The sequence below is a fragment of the Canis aureus genome, chromosome 9 (genome assembly GCF_053574225.1).
Source record: "Canis aureus isolate CA01 chromosome 9, VMU_Caureus_v.1.0, whole genome shotgun sequence".
Classification (NCBI taxonomy): Eukaryota; Metazoa; Chordata; class Mammalia; order Carnivora; family Canidae; genus Canis; species Canis aureus.
Window position 1 is genome coordinate 6,695,924 of NC_135619.1, and position 18,602 is coordinate 6,714,525.

General features: G+C 44.7%; 1 protein-coding gene across 1 annotated transcript in view; it reads right to left on the reverse strand.

Moving 5' to 3' along the window:
* The window catches only part of SLC7A8 (solute carrier family 7 member 8), a 49,292-nt gene that overhangs the window by 22,621 nt on the left and 8,069 nt on the right, over positions 1 to 18,602 (reverse strand). Inside the window, exons 2-3 of the mRNA XM_077908625.1 lie at positions 10,227 to 10,431; positions 9,164 to 9,315 (exon numbers count right to left, since the gene is read on the reverse strand). Of these exons, the coding sequence (XP_077764751.1) occupies positions 9,164 to 9,315; positions 10,227 to 10,431 (357 nt within the window). The remainder of the gene's footprint in view (positions 1 to 9,163; positions 9,316 to 10,226; positions 10,432 to 18,602) is intronic.

Below are 18,602 nucleotides of genomic sequence, written 5' to 3' on the forward strand. Positions count from 1 at the left end.
GCACGTGTTTCTAATTGGGGAAAGGCTGCCTCGGCTTGGCCTGCCTAACCTCAGCCGTTTCCAGATCTAGCAGGTTACCAGTGCTGGCTGCCAAAAGGCACTGTGAAAACACAGAACCCTGTTTGAGTTCTAACGCACACAACCCAAGGCTCTGATAAGGTTCCAGGCCTGCCCACGCCGGCCAGCCTGAGCTATCTTTCCTTCTCCGAGTCCTCAGACAGACCTGGAGGGAAAGTGGGGTATGAGTGCAGAGATGCAGCCAGCTTCCTAGAATCCTTTGCTGTGCCCAGGGTGAGACATTTTTCATTTGGGATGAGGAGCTGTATTATAAAGTCTCAAGTTGTTGCCTACCTAAAACAAAGGTTGTATTATGATACATGTAAATAACTTGACTGATGAAAGACACCAAAACAAAGCAACAGCAGTTATACTAAAATAAATCAAATGAGCCCTTCCCTATAAACTATGCTTTGATCCCAGCTTCTGTAAGGCCACAATGAGGCTGTGAAACAGATCTTGCTACGATGCTACAGTAACATTTTGTCCTTCTCCAGCCCCTTTCATCTGGAAGCATTCTTCAAGCTAAGCTCTTACCCATGCTGCCCCACCCCCCTCCCAGCTCTCTCTTCCCCTTCTTTCTTCCCCTGACCCCTCTGTGCCAGTTGCTAGACCTGGAGTTTCTGCTGAATCACCATCTGGTACTTAGTTTAGCCAAGAAAACCCAAACTCCCAGCTCAGCATTTTCCAAGAGCTGAGTAGTTCTCTCTTCAGCATAAGCTAAACATGGCCTCTGAGCTGGGGGCAGAGGGAGGAATTGGGAGGCAGCTGGAAAGGAGGGGAGACAGACCTGTTTCAGGAAGCCTCAATTCCATTTGTTATTCTCCCAAGTAGGGCTAGATGCATTCCCAGAAACAAGCTCCTCATTCCCCAATTTCCAGGACTTGGCTATGTGCACCCTTTGAACACCAAACTCTAATCTGAGAGTAAAAGTTGGAGACCAGAAGAGACGGTATGGAAAGCCAGGAAAGAGGAGGTGATCTGGACCAGGAACTGAAGCATATTGAAACTAAAAAGACCCTAACTTCTCAGGTAGCTGGTGGGGACAAACAGCCTGGTCTGAGAATGAAACTGGATTTAGACCAATGGACATCACCAATACATCTCTAGGGAAGAAGAACTCCATGAAAGTCTAGAATTCACTGTGATATTTATAATTGCATACTGTGATATATAAACTATAAAGCACTTACCAATAGTTATTCTTCTGAGAGTTCAAGACTGGGTTGGTCTTATGGAAATGTAAGATGAAGATAATGAAGATACCTTCACTCCAGGGCTGTAAGCATAAGGAATACTCCAGAAGCCATATAGGGCAGAGAGGAGGTGAAATGGCCCTGAAAAGCAGGTGTTCACTCTGCCATTAAAGGCGTGGTGTCCAAAGCACATGGAATGCCTTCCTCAAGTCCCAGCATCAGATCTTGAGTATTAGAGAGTGAATGGGAAGGGTTGCAAAGGCAAAGGGGCTCAACCCAGTATGAACCACACCAATGGCAAGGCATTAAAATATGATCCAGTGTTGTCCTCGATTTATTTCACCTGCATTCCAACAAGAATGTGCCATCCTTGACTCCCTAATCACTCTAATCACCAGGTCCTGCCATTTCTACCTTGTAAATGCCAAATATATCTTTCTGTTTATTCCCACAGCTCCATCCCCAATACACATCATTGTCATCCCTATCTTGGATTTCTGTAACCACACTGTAATTGGTCTCCTTGCCTCTGATCTTATTCCCCTCTCCAATTCATCCTTCACCCTTGCAGCCATGAGTCTTCTAAATAACATAAATATGATCATGTCAGTCCTCTGTTTGAAACCCTTTAATGCCTTCCCATTGCTCTTAGGGGAAAGTTTAATCTCTCCAACATCACTTACAAAGCCCTTTCATGGCTGGATCTTCACTTCTATCTATACCTCCTACCTCCTAGTCTATGCTGTGGCTATACTGAAATACCTTGAGTTCCCCCAGGGGGCCATGTTCTTTCTTGTCCCCAGACCTTGGCACATGTTAATCCTTCCCTCTATAACATTCTCCCCACCCTATCCTGTTTGACTTTTCTCTCCATGCTGGATACTGCCTGGCTATCTCCAAGATAGAGAGTTGAGTCTTTCCAAGAGAAAGAGTTGAGTCTTTCCTCAACTTACATGTAATTTTCTCCAAGATTTTCCTCAATCATGTCCCTACCCCTATTTCTGTTATATCTAGCTCAGCCTGGATGTTGTCTTCTTGGGGATTTACAACACTTAGAACTGAAATTCCCTGTGTACTTGCCAGAATCATCCAGTGGATCGTGGGTTCCTTAGTACAGGAACTAAGTATCCTTATGCCTAACACAGTTCCTGGAGCAGACACTAATATTTGATAATGATTGAATGATTCTGTATCCTCTGTGGCACTTAGAGGACACAGAAGTGGACTCAATAAATGCTGATTAAGGCTTAGTTCCCTACTGCTGCTGCAAACAAGAATGAGGGTTTTTTGGTTCACTGTTGTATCTCTTGAGCTCAGAACAGTATCTAGCACATCCCAGGTACTTGGCAAATGTTTGTTGAATAAGCAGTGTTGAGATTCTCGTTTATATAATGCTTTCCAAGAGTCTTAACCTGTTTCTAAGCCATACTGCTCTAGAGCAGGCTTTGGAGCAGCCACCTGAGGTGGCCACCTGAGGAAGATTTCCAACCAAAGACCTGCTAAGGTCTCCCCAGGGCTTTGTGGGGGCAGTGGAAGGCAGAAATGCAGAACACATTGTGACTGCTCATTGTAAATGGTAGACAGTTGAGATATTTCATTTTGATTTGTACTAGATAAACTAGATTGCTCTCTCCTTGTAGTCAATCAGTCACTATGTACAGCTAATTCTACTGAAATCTTTCTTGTTTTTGCTACCTTGTAATTTAGCTTTTATTTCAGGCCAGAACTTCTCCAGCCTGGACAAAATGCTTAGCTTGCTAACTTGTCTCCCTGCTTCAAGTGTCATAGTCCTTTTTTCACGTAAATGTGAACCTAATCATGTTACTCTTCTGACCAAAATCCTTCAGTGGTTCCCATGTCTTGGACGAAGCCTACTCTCTCCTGCATGATATACGGGATCCTTTCAGATCTTGCTCCTGCTCACCTGCTCAGCCTCATCTCCTGTACTTTTCTCTACACAAAAGTACTTGCTTTTCTCCAACAGGTCATTTCTCTCATGCCAGGTCTTGCTGGTGCCCTTCCCTCTACTTGGCTGTTCTATTTCATGCTTATCTGGAGCTATCTATTTATCTTGTGAGATTTAGCTTTATCTGGGAGCCTTTCCTAGCATTCCTCCCCCAACTTTAAAGCTCCTTTCTCTGTGTTGCAAACACTTTTATTATCACATTGTATTGTAATTATTTGTTTGTACACCAATCTCTTCGTTAGCCTTTACTCTCTTCTCAGACTCTGTATAAATAATGCCTTATCTCCACTCTCCATGTAGGAGCTCAGTATGGTGATTAACTGATAGATTTGCAGTTTCTTTTTTCCTAGGAAAGCCAGTCCTAAGGAATCATAAAAGTGAAAAATGGGGTTTTAGTCAAATTGACCCTCAGTAAAAAATTAAGAGATTTTTTCAAAATGCAGTTGACCCTTGAACAACATGGTTTTGAACTGACCAGGTCTACTTATATGTGGATTTTCTACAGTACAGTACTATAAATGTATTTTCTTCTCCTTATATTTTCTTAATAACATTTTTAGCTTACTTTATTATAAGAATATGGTATATGTAATACATACAACATAGAAAATATGTGTTGGGCAGCCCTGGTGGCTCAGCGGTTTAGCGCCGCCTTCAGCCCAGGGTGTGATCCTGGAGACCCGGTATCAAGTCCCATGTCGGGCTCCCTGCATGGAGCCTGCTTCTCCCTCTACCTGTGTCTCTGCCTCTGTCTCTCTCTGTGTGTCTCTCGTGAATAAATAAATAAATAAAATCTTTAAAGAAAAAGAAAATGTGTGTTAATCAGCTGTTTATGTTATTGGTAAGGCTTCCAGTCATTAGTAAGCTAAGAGTAGTTAGGTTTTGGGGAGTCAAAAGTTATATGTGGATTTTCAATTGTTCAGGAGTCAGTGTCCCTAACCACTGCATTGTTCAAGGATCAACTGTATTTAGAGTTTAAATGCTGGCTAGCTAGAAGATGTACAGAAAAAGAAGATGACTTGGATGTATGGGAATCAAATGTAGGCAGTCTGGATTTGTCTGGATTCATATGTACAAGGATAATGAGATACCCAAAGAACTCTAGGGGCCAATGAGGGCAAGAAGGCATTGTTGCTCAGGCACCTGAGGCAACAGGTTTAGTTTATGGTGATAATTTTGGGGCTAGAGAATGTGAAACCTCAAAGGAAAATGAACCGAGATTAAGAGACTTAGAAGTTAGGAAAGACTAGAACCCTCTGATGTCAAGGGATTAATTTGCAAGAGACTTGCAAAACAACACACAGGTTTATCGATCATAGCATTCTGCATCAAGGACCTAGGAACTTATCACAGAGGAATTGGAAAGCAATTCAGGGTTAAAAGTTATATGTACAATAAAGTCCTTTCTCTTCTAAATTGCTCGAGGGAGAAGAAGAAAAAGAAGGAGAAGCAGGAGAAAAAGGAGAAGAAGAAAAAAGAGAAGGAAGAGGAAGAAGAGAAGGAGAAATCTGAAGCCCTAAAAAACCAGCCTCTTAGGAATCTCAGTAGAAAGATAGAAAGCAAGATAAGAAGCAGGTTTTTTTGTTTTTTGTTTTTTGGTTTTTTTGTTTTGTTTTGTTTTTGACTTGTGAAATGCATGCAGGGCACTCTTGTTCCCTCAGGGAGAGAAATGAGAAGGAAATTTTGTAGTAAAGGTATTCAGGGGGAAGAGGAGACTTGAATGAGAAGAAAAAAAATTCTACTTCAGATCCCGGACATGACCCCAGCCCCCAAGAAGAGGAAGGAGGTCAGGAGTTGCCCGAGTGGAAGGGGCCCAGTCCCAAGGACAGGGAGACAAACAGATCCTGAAGGAAAACCCAGAGTAAGGAAGCAAGAAGCACACATGGGGGACCCCCAGAACACCTGATGCTCCTTCAGTGTCACTGGGACCACTTTGTTTATAGCCAGAGACTCAGGAAATAGCCAAAAGAGATAGTTAAGTGATAAAACAGCAAGCTGCAGAAATAATCTAGCAATATATATGTCTATATGACCAGACACACGCAGAGAGATGTATTTTACTTAGAACTGGGGGCAGCCCAGGTGGCTCAGCGGTTTAGCACTGCCTTCAGCCCAGGGCATGATCCTGGAGACCCGGGATCAAGTCCCACGTCAGGCTCCCTGCATGAAGCCTGCTTCTCCCTCTGCCTGTGTCTCTGCCTCTCTGTGTCCCTCATGAATAAATAAATAAAATCTTAAAAGAAAAAAAAAAAAAAAGAACTGGAAGGATACCTGTCCACTGCTAGCAAGGCTCCTGGGCAGGGGAGAGGGGTGAAAATAAGGGGAAGTTTTCACAGTCAACTCTCTCTCTCTCTCTCTCTCCCTATATGTGTATATATATATACATATATATCTCTATATGTATATAGAGAGAGATTGAGAGAGAGAAAAGATAGTCCTTTATTTGCAAAGTAGTGAAAAGAGAAACTTTCCAAGCAAATCACAGAAGGCACCCAAACCACTTTAAACCAAGTTTCAACACCTCGTATTACTCTTTCCTAAGTTCCTCCTCCCACTAATATGCATGCTCTGGAGAAGGGAGAAAGCTTTTTATTTAATTAAAATGTAAAATATGGTCTTTTTTTTTTACTGCTTGGTAGCTAGGGATATTCTGCTGACTCAGCAGTGAATAATCAGCTTTGACCTACATAATAGAATAACTCAAAGTGGCAGCTGCAGTTGCATAAGCAGATCCAAATCTGCAGTTCCTTCTCCCTCCCCCCAAGGCTCCTTGCAGGCAAGCCAGTTCCAGCAGGTTCTCCCCACCTCTCCAGCCCCATCTGGCTGTCCCACCACCATTTTTCATCCAATGTACTCTGGCCCTACCGCAGAACCAGACTTGACCTCATCTCCTCCCTCCCACAGCCAACTCCAGCCAGGGGTTTTGCCACAGGGCTTCTCCTTGCTGGGATCCCTACCCTGACTTCTAGCTCCCTCCATGACACACCAGTAACCCCTGCAGAGGGTGGCCTTTCCCTCAAAAACTCTCTCCTACAGTGGGTGGAGCTTTTCATCTGCATGCCCAAATGACACAGCAGAAAGCAGAGCTTCTTGTTTAAATACATTCAGAAGAGCCCAAACTCTCCAGTGATTCTCTCAAAAATATACCTAGACTGGGCCACTCTTGGCTCTACTGCCAAAGAACACCAGGCCTATTTTCACACAGCCGGCTGGCCTGGCACCTGCTAAGATGAAAGCATTTAGGGAAAGTAGCACCCATCAAGCCTTCCTGACTGTTTGGCTCCTATTTCATTTGATATCTTAAGAGATGATTTGAGGGGCCTGTAAAAGTATGTTTAAAAAAAAAAAAAAAGTATTCAACAAACCAGAAAACAGAACCTTTCTTGGCATAGACTTGAATAGCTGGGAGTGTTTGGATGAGAAAGTGTGAGTGTGTGGCTACATCCACATGAATACCTCTGTAGGGAGAGGGGTTATGGGTTCCACATGGCCTTCATATCTGGGAGGAAGGGGGTAGCACTTGGACTGAGGTGAGGAGCTGTTTCCCACCTCCTCTAAAAGGAATGAGGATAAATAAGTTTGGGTTTAAGAAGGGTTTTTCTGCTCATGAAGGTCAAAAAGTACTTGAATACCTATCTCAAGGACACTGAAAAATTCCTCTCTCTGGAGGACAAGATTGACCAATGTTAAGTTTGAGATAATCTCCTTGCAGTTCTATTTAGGAGGCAGAGGACAAACCAGATAAGCTTTATTGAACTTCGATGGCAGGAATTGAGAGAGGAGAGGACTTTGTTATTTTGTCATCAGAGTTTCTAAATTCCTCCTTCTCTTGGTGCTAGGATTGTCTAGGTGAGGGATGGGCTGCAGAGGGGACAGCATACAACCTGTCTTTCTGGAGCTGGGCTATAGGCAGTAGCAGTCCTCATCTCCTGTCTGGCCTGAAGGGACATCTATGGGGCTATTTTAGTGTAGAGGGTCTTTGCACAAGGGGTCACCTACCCTTGGCAGATTAGGGGAAAGACAAGGGAAGCTGTAGGTCAGCTGCCTAGGAACTCTACCCTATGGCCTGGTTTCTCTTCTTAGTGACAAGTCTTAGGGTTCTCAATTTCCCATTGGAGACTAAGGGTGGCCTCTTGTGTGACACTTCAGCAGTATCAGCAGGAAAAAGGAAGCCGAGTCTTCGTGCACGAGACACTGAAATAGCAGTGGCCAGCACTTATGGGGTGCTCCTTTCCACCCTCCCTAACCTGACTGATGGCAGGAACAGAGACTCTTCCTGCATTCCCACGCTCCTCCCTGCCACCACTCCCTCCCACATCTGGATCCAGCTAGCAAGCAAGGACTGAGTGACTACACTCAGTGACCACCCTCAGTGACTATGTGACCCTGTGCTAAGAACATGTGTTATCTCATGCAACCCTTGCAACCATGACCTCCTGTGCAGGCAGGGTTACAACCCCCATCTCACAGTAGGGTGGGATACAGAATTTGGCCAAGCACTTGGCACAATTAGAGAGCTGTGCAGGGATACAGCCTCAGGCAACCTGGTTCTGGAGCCCCCATTCCTTTGCCTTAAGGGCCATAAGCAGGCCTAAGCACAAGGAATACAGCCCAAACAAGTCTCTTGACCCCATAGTACCACTTGCCTGGATGGTAGGGGGCTATCCCAGAGCTGAATACCACTGCCAAAGAGGGCACACTTGCCAAGGAGACTACTCATTGGATCCAGCTGACTGCCCTGTGAGAGGCTTTGGGATGACCCCTCCCTCCCTTTCCCACCAGCATGACAGAAGGAAAATGTCAAGACCTAGGAAAGGCTGTGACCTGGATGGTCACTGATCTCAGCTAAGTGTATGTGTGTTGAAAGGTATGGTAAGGCAGGGATCATGTTAACTCCAAAAATGGACCCTTTGAAAAAAATCTAAATATTTACTTTAGAAATTAGTTTTGTGGGGAGCACCTGGGTGGCTCAGTTGGTTAAGTGTCTGACTCTTGATTTTGGCTCAGGTCATGATCTCAGGGTCCTGGGATCCAGCCCTGTTTGGTCTCCCCACTCAGCAGGAAGTCTGCTTGTCTCCCACTCTCTCTGCCCCTCCTTCTGCTCACATACATGCTCTCTCTTTCTCAAATAAATTAAATCTTTAAAAAATTAGTTTTTGGTTAAAAGATATAAAAATACCCCAATCCATTGAGATTCCTGAGAATTCCTAAAAATATGGGTTGCAGACCTTCTCTACAACAAATCTCTAACCTATCCCAGCTCACAGACATCTTTCTCCCTTCTCTGAATTTTTATTGCAATTGAATCCTCACCACAGAACCTATCTATATGGCTTTTCTCCCCAGTTAGGCAGCAAATGTATCAAGGGGGCGGGGACCACGAACAATGCATTTATTTTCTCCCAACTCCCGACTTTACACTCTCCTCCCATAGAGTTTTAAGATGTGTGAGCTGGCAGGTTGAGGTAGAGGTGGATGAAGTCAGAAAAATCTCCCTGTGTGCAGCAGGGAGCCTCCAGAACAGTGTACGGTGTACATAGTGAAGGGATCAGGAGACCTGGGCTCCACTCAGGGCATGCCACCTTGGGTATGTCACTTGCCTGGCTCCTTTCCTTATCTGCTCTAGGAAAGTGATAATACTGGCCCTGCTTACCTCATGGATTTGTCATGAGGCTCAGATCAGATAATATAGATGAAAGTGCTGTGTATGATGTAAAGAGCCTTACTGGTGAAAATTACTGTGCCTCTGAGCTGCTACCCACGTTTCTTCTTTTTTGCAACACCATCTGATTACATGCAGAATCAATTCATCCAAAGCACCCATGTAGGAAAAGTAATGGGGAAAAAATAAAGGAGGGAAGGAAAGAAAGAGGGAGAGGAAGGAGAATTGGAGACATGTGGCCAAAGAAGTCCATCCTGAGAACAAGGCCCAGATGGCACTTACATAAGCAGATGGCAGCCAGGAGTCGAAGGCCAGACTCGGGGGGGAAGCAGGTGGGGAAGAGCGGCTGCAGCACATAGTTGGAGAAGGTGAGAGCGATAACAGCCTGGTTGGTGGGGTAGATCACCAGCACCGCAATCCATAGCCTCAGGAACCTGAAGGGGAACAGGACAGAACTTGACTCAAGACAGCTGCAGAGAACCTTACCCCCACCAACTGCACTGCAAGGATTCACAAGTCATTGGGGGAAGCCTGGGCATGTCACTGGGCAGCGTTAGGAGAGGTGGGTGGGCTAAAGGGGTATGTTTCTTTTTTGTTTTCTGGAATGCTGAGAAGCCCAGCCCTTGCTCAACAAGACAGCTGGCTGTCTGCAATGACAAAGTGGTGTGATGATGAGGAGCTAAGTGTTTACTAGTATGAACACGCGTCTTGGCATTCCTTCTCTCTCCTCTCTCCTTTGACCATCTTTTCTCTATTCTCTGGGCCCTCACATCCAGCAGTGGAAAATAAAATTGGAAACCCCAGAATTCTGATAGCCAGAACATGCTTAGGGTGTGGCTGCTTAAGCAACTGCCAGGTGCCGCCGAGAGTGGGGTGGTGAGGGGTAAGTGCCCTCCACATCCTTGGCGCCTTGCTGAGAGTTCAGCTCCCCAGTAGCAGGGCTGCAGAGGCTGAGGAAATTCAAGATCAGGGCCTGGCTCTGCAGGGAGGTATCATCTTTGGTCATGTGAGACGAGGGTACCCTGTTTCTCAGGTGGCCACTCTAATTTGTCAAGAGAAGAGGGCTTTGTTTTGTGAGGTGCTTTCCCTGAAAATTTATGGTCAGAGTTGTCATAAAGTTCTGTTTGCTGTCACCCATTGAATCTTGCCCACTGAGATCAACAGAGAGGTCAAGACTACAACCTGGTTCTTCCATCACCCTCAGGAGAATCAAGGGGACACAGAGCTACACTAGCAACCATGACAGGGAGGCAAAAGAGGAATCCTATTCTGTAGCTCTCCTTGGCATACTGGAAACCACTGGTCTCGGTTTCTAGACCACCCAGGCCTCTACAGATCCTCTTACCCAGCCAGTCCTCCAAAGATGTCCTTGACGTAGGAGTAGTCACCTCCAGATTTGGGGATGGTGACCCCAAGTTCAGCATAGCACAGGGCTCCCACAGCTGTGATGAGACCAGTCACAATCCAGACAATGAGGGCGAGGCCTACAGAGCCAGCATTCTCCAGCACACCTTTCGGCGAGACGAAGATTCCAGAGCCAATGATGTTCCCTGCATGAAGTATCAAGGTTGCCAAGGGAGACAGGAAGTCAGCACAATTGGCAGTACTGGCATTTGCGGGAGTCGTCTCATCTCTGGTTTGATTCTAAAATGTCTTTGGAATGTGTAAATCCCTTTAGGCAGGTGTGTCTAGTAATAATTTACATGTCTCCTTTAGTCCTCAGGACACCTTTACAGAGTCAGATATCATTTCTCCCATTTTACAGAGGAGAAAACTAAGTCTTAGTGATACCAAGTGCATTGCCCAAGTCCACATGGTAGTAAGTGGTGGCTTGGGTATTGAACCTCAAAACCCTCTTACAGGGTTGTACCATGGTCCACCAGAGGTAACAAAGGTCATAAGACTAACTGGAAATGGCAGGACTGGAAAAGCAGGCTATTCTCAGAGATACTCCGCAGGGTAGAAAGCTTCAAAAATGAGCCTAAAGACAATATGTTTTGGACAGATTGTGGTCATATCCCATGACTGGGATTTTTTAAGACCTATGAGTGTCGACAGCACTCCTGGAGGTTGGATTTCACCCGAGACATGTCAGCCCCCTCTTGGTGAGGAAAATGAAATAACCCTATAAAAACAGTCCTAGTCCTACAAAGTGGTTTGTAGAAGTGCAAAGGTTCAGTGTTATACCCTTTAAAGGTCATCCCCCTCCACTGTTCCATGTGACCCTCACAACAACCTTATGAAGTACAGGAAGAGGAGGAAGAACATGTATTTCTCTCTCTATTTTACAAAGAAGCTAAGACACAGAGGGGTTAAGTGCCTTTTCCAAATTCCATGGCTACTGATGGATAAAATTGGATCCAAAATTTGGTCTCCTGATGCTTAATCCAGCGCGCTCTCCACTAATCTATTTCTCCTTCTGTGTGCAAGAGACTGGCTTTCTCCTGAGAGGTGAAGCTGGCAGCAAGGACTGAAGTTTGGCTACTGGAAGTGTGTTGGGCAGGGGAGGAGTAAGAGGGTAGGGGCAGCTCCTGACATACTCCTTCCCAAGCTTTCCTCTACTTCTTATGATTCAAGGTGGTCGTCAAGGTTCACTGCACAGGTGCTCTGAAAGCTCTCTCCTTGAGCCCCATCCAGCTGCACTACTAAAGGTCTGAGGGAAGAGGCAGAGACTAAGTGGATCCAGGTAGAAGTGCAGAACTGGAGTATTATCAGGCCAGCTTGGTTTAACAGTGTTCTGAGGACATCTCAAATTTCTACTGACTCTCTTAAAGGGTCTGGAACCAGGTCTGGGCTGAACAAGATGCAGAGTATAGGATTTTATGCTCAACTTTCAAAAATGAAAAGTTTTCAAAAAGAACTTTCAGATCTTTTTTTTTTTTAAGATTTTACTTATTTATTCATAACACAGAGAGAGAGAGAGAGGGAAAGAGAGAGAGAGGGAGAGGCAGAGGGATAAGCAAAGCAAGCTCCATTCAGGGAGCCTGACATGGGACTCGATCCCGGATTTCCAGGATCACACCCTGGGCTGAAGGCGGCGCTAAACCGCTGAGCCACCTGGGCTGCCCAGACCTTCAGATCTTAACCATAACTCAACCTCAGTCCAGTCCTGAAACTTTCACTTCTAAATCAAAATTCAGTTTTTGATTTGAAATGCATCCCAGGCCATGCATCTGGTTATTTTGGTCAAAGGGGACAAGAAGAGAATTTTCACATCCTAAAAGCAATACATTTTATTTCTCTGGGATACAGAATATGCTTTTCACACTGAAAAAATGTAGGATGAGATTGTGAATGGGAGAGGGAGGGGGCCTAGGCAGGTGGAAGAGCAGCAACCATACATACAAGATCTGAGGCTGGATGGAGCTGGAAAGGAAGCACCTTTGTCTCAAACTTGCCTTCTTCCTAGGCGGATAGTCTATCCCAACAAAACAACAAATCTTCATCATAGAGATGAAGCTAAAAGAAGAAACAATCCTTCATGTTCAACTGTGTGATCTATATACCAGGCAAAAAGAGATAGAAAAATGAGATTCTGGGCCCCACCAGTTCTTAAAGGCTTTTCCTTTTTTTCGTACATTTATTTAAAGTCCTATGATCGGAGCAAGAGGACATCTTTAAGCAACCCCCTCCTCTACCAGTCTGCATATGTCCTTTGCATGGAGGTTGGGCTAGTGGAGACTAGGAGGCCTTGTGGGAGTATGCCAGGACTCAGCACACAATTACCCTGGCAAGTGACCTTTAACCTGCCAAATGAAACGTGCAGCTGTCCCCTGGAAAACACTAAGTGCCGGAAGCTGAGAACTGGAGACTAGATTGTTGACAGTGCTGAAAGGTGTCCGTAAACTCCTTGTCTAGCAGGAATTTATCAGAAGAGTAATTTGTAGTGCATTTAAAAGCCAGCTGTGAAGACAGTAACACACCTAGAGTTATAAAACTAGTTCAAGAGATTAGAAAAACAATCAATAGGAGAAAAACAAGGTTTGTCTTTGGTCTGCAAGGTCCTGAAAAGGAAGGTGGTGAGGGAACAGCTAGGTGTTTCTCAGAGCCAGGAACGGCTGTCACAGGGAGGAAGTAGGGGTGAATGTTATTAAGAGATCCTGTCTTCTCATGAATGAAGTGTCAATGTCCCACTAAGGATTCTTGGAAAACAAAGAGCACAGTGGGGATCAGTAAGCACTTTTGTTCTCCAGCTTTTGTTCTGGCATTTTCAGAGTGTGTGCTGCTTTCCTCATTCCAGGTAGAGGCAGCCACTGGAAAACCGGATGTGCAACACTGACAGCCATTTGCAGGGTCCAATCACTTACTGCCTCCCCTTATTCTTCTATAAACATGTCCTTCCATGGAGCTGCTGGAGTGATGGTGAGGGTTGTAACCTCAGGTTGGCCCTGGGGCAAGAGTCTTCATTTTATAAAAACTGGATTCTACCCCTCGCCCTGCGATCTTAATTTTGACCAAAATAAAATTACAAAGCTAAAAGCTAAAAGAAAAAAAAAAAAGAATTATGCTAGCCAAAACAGAGTGCTAGAGAACAGGAAGGAGAGGAATGTTTCTCTCTGATTCTAGGAAGCCACTACCTAGAAAACCAGAATCAGATAACATTTCCTCCACCTTCACAACCTCTGGAGCTTCTGCAGGGGGAGGAATGTCACACATAACTGAAAGAACATTCACATTACATTTACTCAAAAGTAATGCCTACTATTTTCAATCTTAGTGTGATTATTTGATTAATATTTCTGTCTTCCACTTGACTATAGGCTTCGTGACAGCGGGGGCTCTGTTGTTTCCCTTCACCTGTAAAGTGTCACACAGTAGACACTCCATAAATGTTTACTAAATGAATGATGTCAGACATCCATCTAGAACTTTCCTCCACAGAGCAATATATGTGCTTCTTTGGAAACTCCAAATCATGTGAAGTATGTCAAGGATGTATTGTAGGCAAATAAATAAAGCACCCCATTTATTTCACTGCTGGAGAGAGTGATCTGGCTAATATTACCATCTCCATTTCTTCCCCAAGATTTTATTTATTTGAGAGAGAGAGAGAGAGAGAGACAGAGACAGAGACAGAGAAAGAGTATGAGCAGGGAGGAGGGAGTGGGGGGGGAGCAGTGGGACAAGCAGACTCCCCAGGGAGCAAGGAGCCCAATTCAGGGCTCGATCCCAGGACCTTGAGATCACCTGAGCCAAAATCACACACTTAACTGACTAAGCTGCCCAGGTGCCCTTACCATCTCCAATATATAGGGTAAGAAAGTAGGGCAATTACTATTCCTATTTTCCAAATGGGAAAAAAATGAGGGAGATATTACTATCCCTATTTTATGGATGAACAAACTGAGACCAAGAGAGGTAGTTATTTACCTAAACTACAGAGTAAGTTAGTAGAAACTGGATTAGAGCCTATATTTTCTGTTGTAGCCTCAAGCTTTTCCCAGGGAATAGTCAGTTTTACTAAGATGATGCTTATTAAGGAATGCTTATTAAGAGAAGATGCTTATTAAGGAACTAGAACACAGATCTGATTCTTTCCTTCTACTGCACCACCTTCAATGGTGATTTACAAAGTGGTCACATCTGTTACTTTATTTGATTCTCAGAACTACTTTCTTATGTGCACAGGGTGGGTACTTTCATTTCTATTTACCTTTGCTAAGACTGAGTTTTAGAGAGGTGAGGAGACTTGACCAGTCACATATTGCATAGGCAGCAAGGCCTGGACTAGGGGCCAAGTCCTTGGACTTCCAGCCTGGGTTTCCTCCACTCCTCCACATGGCCTCTCCTCTAGAAATTGCACAACAGAGGTTTTAATTGCAGGACTTTTACACTTGGTCCCTGTCCAAATGAGGTTTTTCTGGAATGGCTTTGAAAAAAGGAGAAGTGTGAAAGGACTTGTCTATCTTGACTATGAACCTTTCTTAATGAGAGGCTGGAAGAAAGCTGATTACTGTGGAGTTGTTTCTCTAGACTGTTTTCCTCTTAGACTCCTTGTTTATAAAACCATTCAAAAATGAGATGTCCATCCATCTGGTAGCCAAGGTCTGAATCCTGCTTTTCATCCATCCCAATTAGAAAAATAATCATCTTATCATACAGATCTTCTTTGGTAAGAAAGGGTCCTAAGATGCCTGGACAATGAGGCCTGGCTTGGCTTCTTCTGCCAAAGAAGAGCCAAGCAAACCACTCCATTAAAAAGGGGCCAAGTTGTAACAGTGGGCAAGTCTTCACTAGAAAAATGTTGGAATTAAGAAAATCCATTTGCCATGAATAACCACTGACTTCCCTACATGTGGGCCAATACTAATGTGACTCCTATTAAGGCCTTACTCACATCCAGGCCTGTCCACACTAGAATGCTGTAGGCATCAAAGAATTTCCTAGGGCATAGATTTACAGACTTCTAATGCCCAACGGGCCCTCAGATACAAAGAATTTTGTTCTTCTTTAATAACTCATGCTAGTCTTGGACTCTAGTCAGAGCTTCTTCCTAGGGATGATGTTTAGAGAAAGCCAAGGTGAACTTTATGCTTCTTCCTTGAAGTGGCCAAGAAGATCTCAGGATTTTCAGGACCGGGGGAAGCATGGAAGCAGGTCTGGTATGTTGGGGGCTTTGATCCTCATGGTAGGAAGCTCGCTATGCTTCTTACCCTGTATATACTTTCCCATCAGGACCGTGCAGGACCCCCAAGCAGCCCCCAACCCCCCCTTTCCCCTGGGGGAGCTGGGGAATTCCTGCCAAGCACCTTGAAGGGGAGGGGCCTCAAGTGGGCAGGGCCAGGGTCCAGCGGGGGTGGGGGGGTTCCTGCTCTGCCCCTGCCGGTCCCCACCCCATCTTGCCCTCCCATCCTCTCATCATCTATCCCCCGCTGGAGATGGAAGATCTTCTATTTTCTATTATTTATAACCTCAGACTTGGGCCCCCTGTTTCTTTCTTCCCCATTAACTTGAAGTGACCTGTGTGAGAGAGAGACAGACAGACAGATGCCCCACAAGGATGGTTGGACAAGGACTTTTACTTTTTAGTACATAAAAAATATTTTAAAAAATAAATAAAATAAAATTTTAAACTACATCAGGGTGACAGCAGGTTAAGACTCTGACACAAGCCCTGTGGAGTTGCCATCTCCAGCAGAATAGAGACGTGGAAGGCACTGCAGGACTCTGTTGTTTTGGATTCCTTACTAAAAAGTGAAAAGGGCACTAGGCTCCGAGTTAGGGGAGCCACTGATTCCTTGCTTTGCCACTCACAGGCCGTGTAACCTGAATTTTTCTGACAGTCCTTTTCTTCACCTGCTGAATGGAATAATTGTTCCTGCCCCTATGACCTCACAGGGTTGTTGTGGGGATCAAGGAAGGTCACATTACATGTGGGAGCACTTTCTAATCTGTGAAATGCTAGCAAATATAAGGAGTTGCTAGGATTTACAGCAGTAAGGTTAGATAAAGTCCATCTCTAAAAGAATCCAACTGGCTTTCTTTGGAGGCTTGGCTCCAATACAGCACTGCAGAGCCAGGACCATGAAACATTCTGAGTCATTTGTCTGCTTGTCTAGGTATAATTTTTAGATGCTGCAGGTGGGCGGCCAGCAGGTAATTGCATCTTAAAAAGTATTTATTGAGCACCCACTCTGTACATGCTTGTTTTAAAAGGTAATTGGGAAGCACTTGTTCACACATGGTCTTTCAGTGAAATAGATGGAGCCAACCACCACCCACCAGCCCCGGAAAGGCAGGCATCCTGGCCTGAGGGGTTGTGAGTGCTGAGTCCTCACATATGCCCAGTAAGGATTCACATCTGGCTTCCAGCATTTCCCTGTCTTGTTGGGGAACCAGGCACCAACAGAGACAGGTTTTGTCTGTCTCAGTGGTTCTCAAGCAGGAGCAATTTTGTACCATTTTCCCCAGGCCCAGGGGACAGTTGGCAATGACTGGAGACATTCTTGATTGTTAAAACTGGAGAAGGGGGTACTACTGGCATCTAGTGGGTAGAGGCCAGGGCTGATGCTAAACATCCTCCAAAACATGTGACAGCCCCCCACGATAACGAAGTTATCTGGCCTATACTGTAACAGCACTGACATTGAGAAACACTGTTCCAACCTCAAGCCTCATGTCATCATCTGGTTAATCCTAAAATCCCTTTTAGATTGGAACTTGGATTTTTTTTAAGCCAAGCACAAAAATTTACTGTTCATGAGAATAACTCATTTTTTAAAAGATTTATTTATTTTAGAGAGAGAGAACACTAGTGGAGGGAGAGGCAGAGGGAGAGGAAGAGGGAGAGAATCCCAAACAGACTTCCCGCTGAGCCTGATGTGATGCATGGCTTGATGCCATGACCCTGAGATCATGACCTAAGCCAAAATCAAGAGTTGGACGCTTATCCAACTGCACCACCCAGATACCCCGAGAACTCATTTTTAAGCTAATTTTTTTTATTATGGTGAAAAACATATAACATTAAATTTACCATCTTAACCATTTTTAAGAATACAGTTCAGTGGCATTAAGTATATTCACATTGTCAAACGTCTCCAGTGGATCATGTGTTTTTAACTGGTTGCTCTTATTCAACAAAACTTTCTAAGCACTTGCCACGTGCCAGGCTGAATACTTGGGGATGTGAAAATGATTAAGACTCAGTCCCTGCCCTCAAGGAATTGTGTGAAGTGAGGACATGTAAGTGGACACGGAGCTGACAACAACTGTCCTATATGACAAGATATCAAGAATGGAAAGGTCACTGGCATGGGCCACTCACAACAAGCTTCCTGGAAGAGGGGAAGTATAAGATGGATGCTGATGAGTAAGAAAACTCAAATCAGCAGAGAGGAAGGGGAAAGCGCTGGCTGGCTCATAAGCAGGGCAGGTTTGTATTGAATTGGCCAGTTCTTCTCATCGGCCCAACCGGTCCAATCTAAATTTCTTTTCTTTTCTTTTCTTTTCTTTTCTTTTCTTTTCTTTTCTTTTCTTTTCTTTTCTTTTCTTTTCTTTTCTTTTCTTATTTATTTGACAGAAGAGAGAAAGAGTGCAAGCAGAGGAAAGGTCAGAGGGAGAGGGAGAAACAGGATCCACACTGAGCAGGGAGCCCAATGTGGGGCTCTGTCTTAGGACCCTGGGATCATGACCCGAGCCAAAGGCAGACGCTCTACCAAATGAGCCACCCGGGTGTCTCCCAATCTAATTCTGAACCAGAATTAGTGAGTGTATGTCATGGAATTGGAGGTGGGAGGGAAGTGAGGGTGGTGGAGGAGGAGGAATTCAAGGAGAGAAGGAAACTAATATTTATTGAATATATACCAGGTGATACCAGCTTTATTTTAATACTGCACAAAAAATTTCCACTTACAGGGAAGTAAAGTGATGATTTTTTTTTTTTTTTTATGATAGGCACACAGTGAGAGAGAGGCAGAGACACAGGCAGAGGGAGAAGCAGGCTCCATGCACCGGGAGCCCAACGTGGGATTCGATCCCTGGTCTCCAAGATCGCGCCCTGAGCCAAAGGCAGGCACTAAACCGCTGCGCCACCCAGGGATCCCGTAAGGTGATTATTAACTTGTTGCAGGTTACAAAGCTTATAAATAGACAAGCAGTTTGCATACCTAAGACTACCTCCAAAGACCCTCCTCTTCCGCTACATCATTGATGTTTCCTCCCTTTCAATGACACAGTGATACAAATCATGGAAAAACTCCTAAGCCTTTTACTCTAGCTT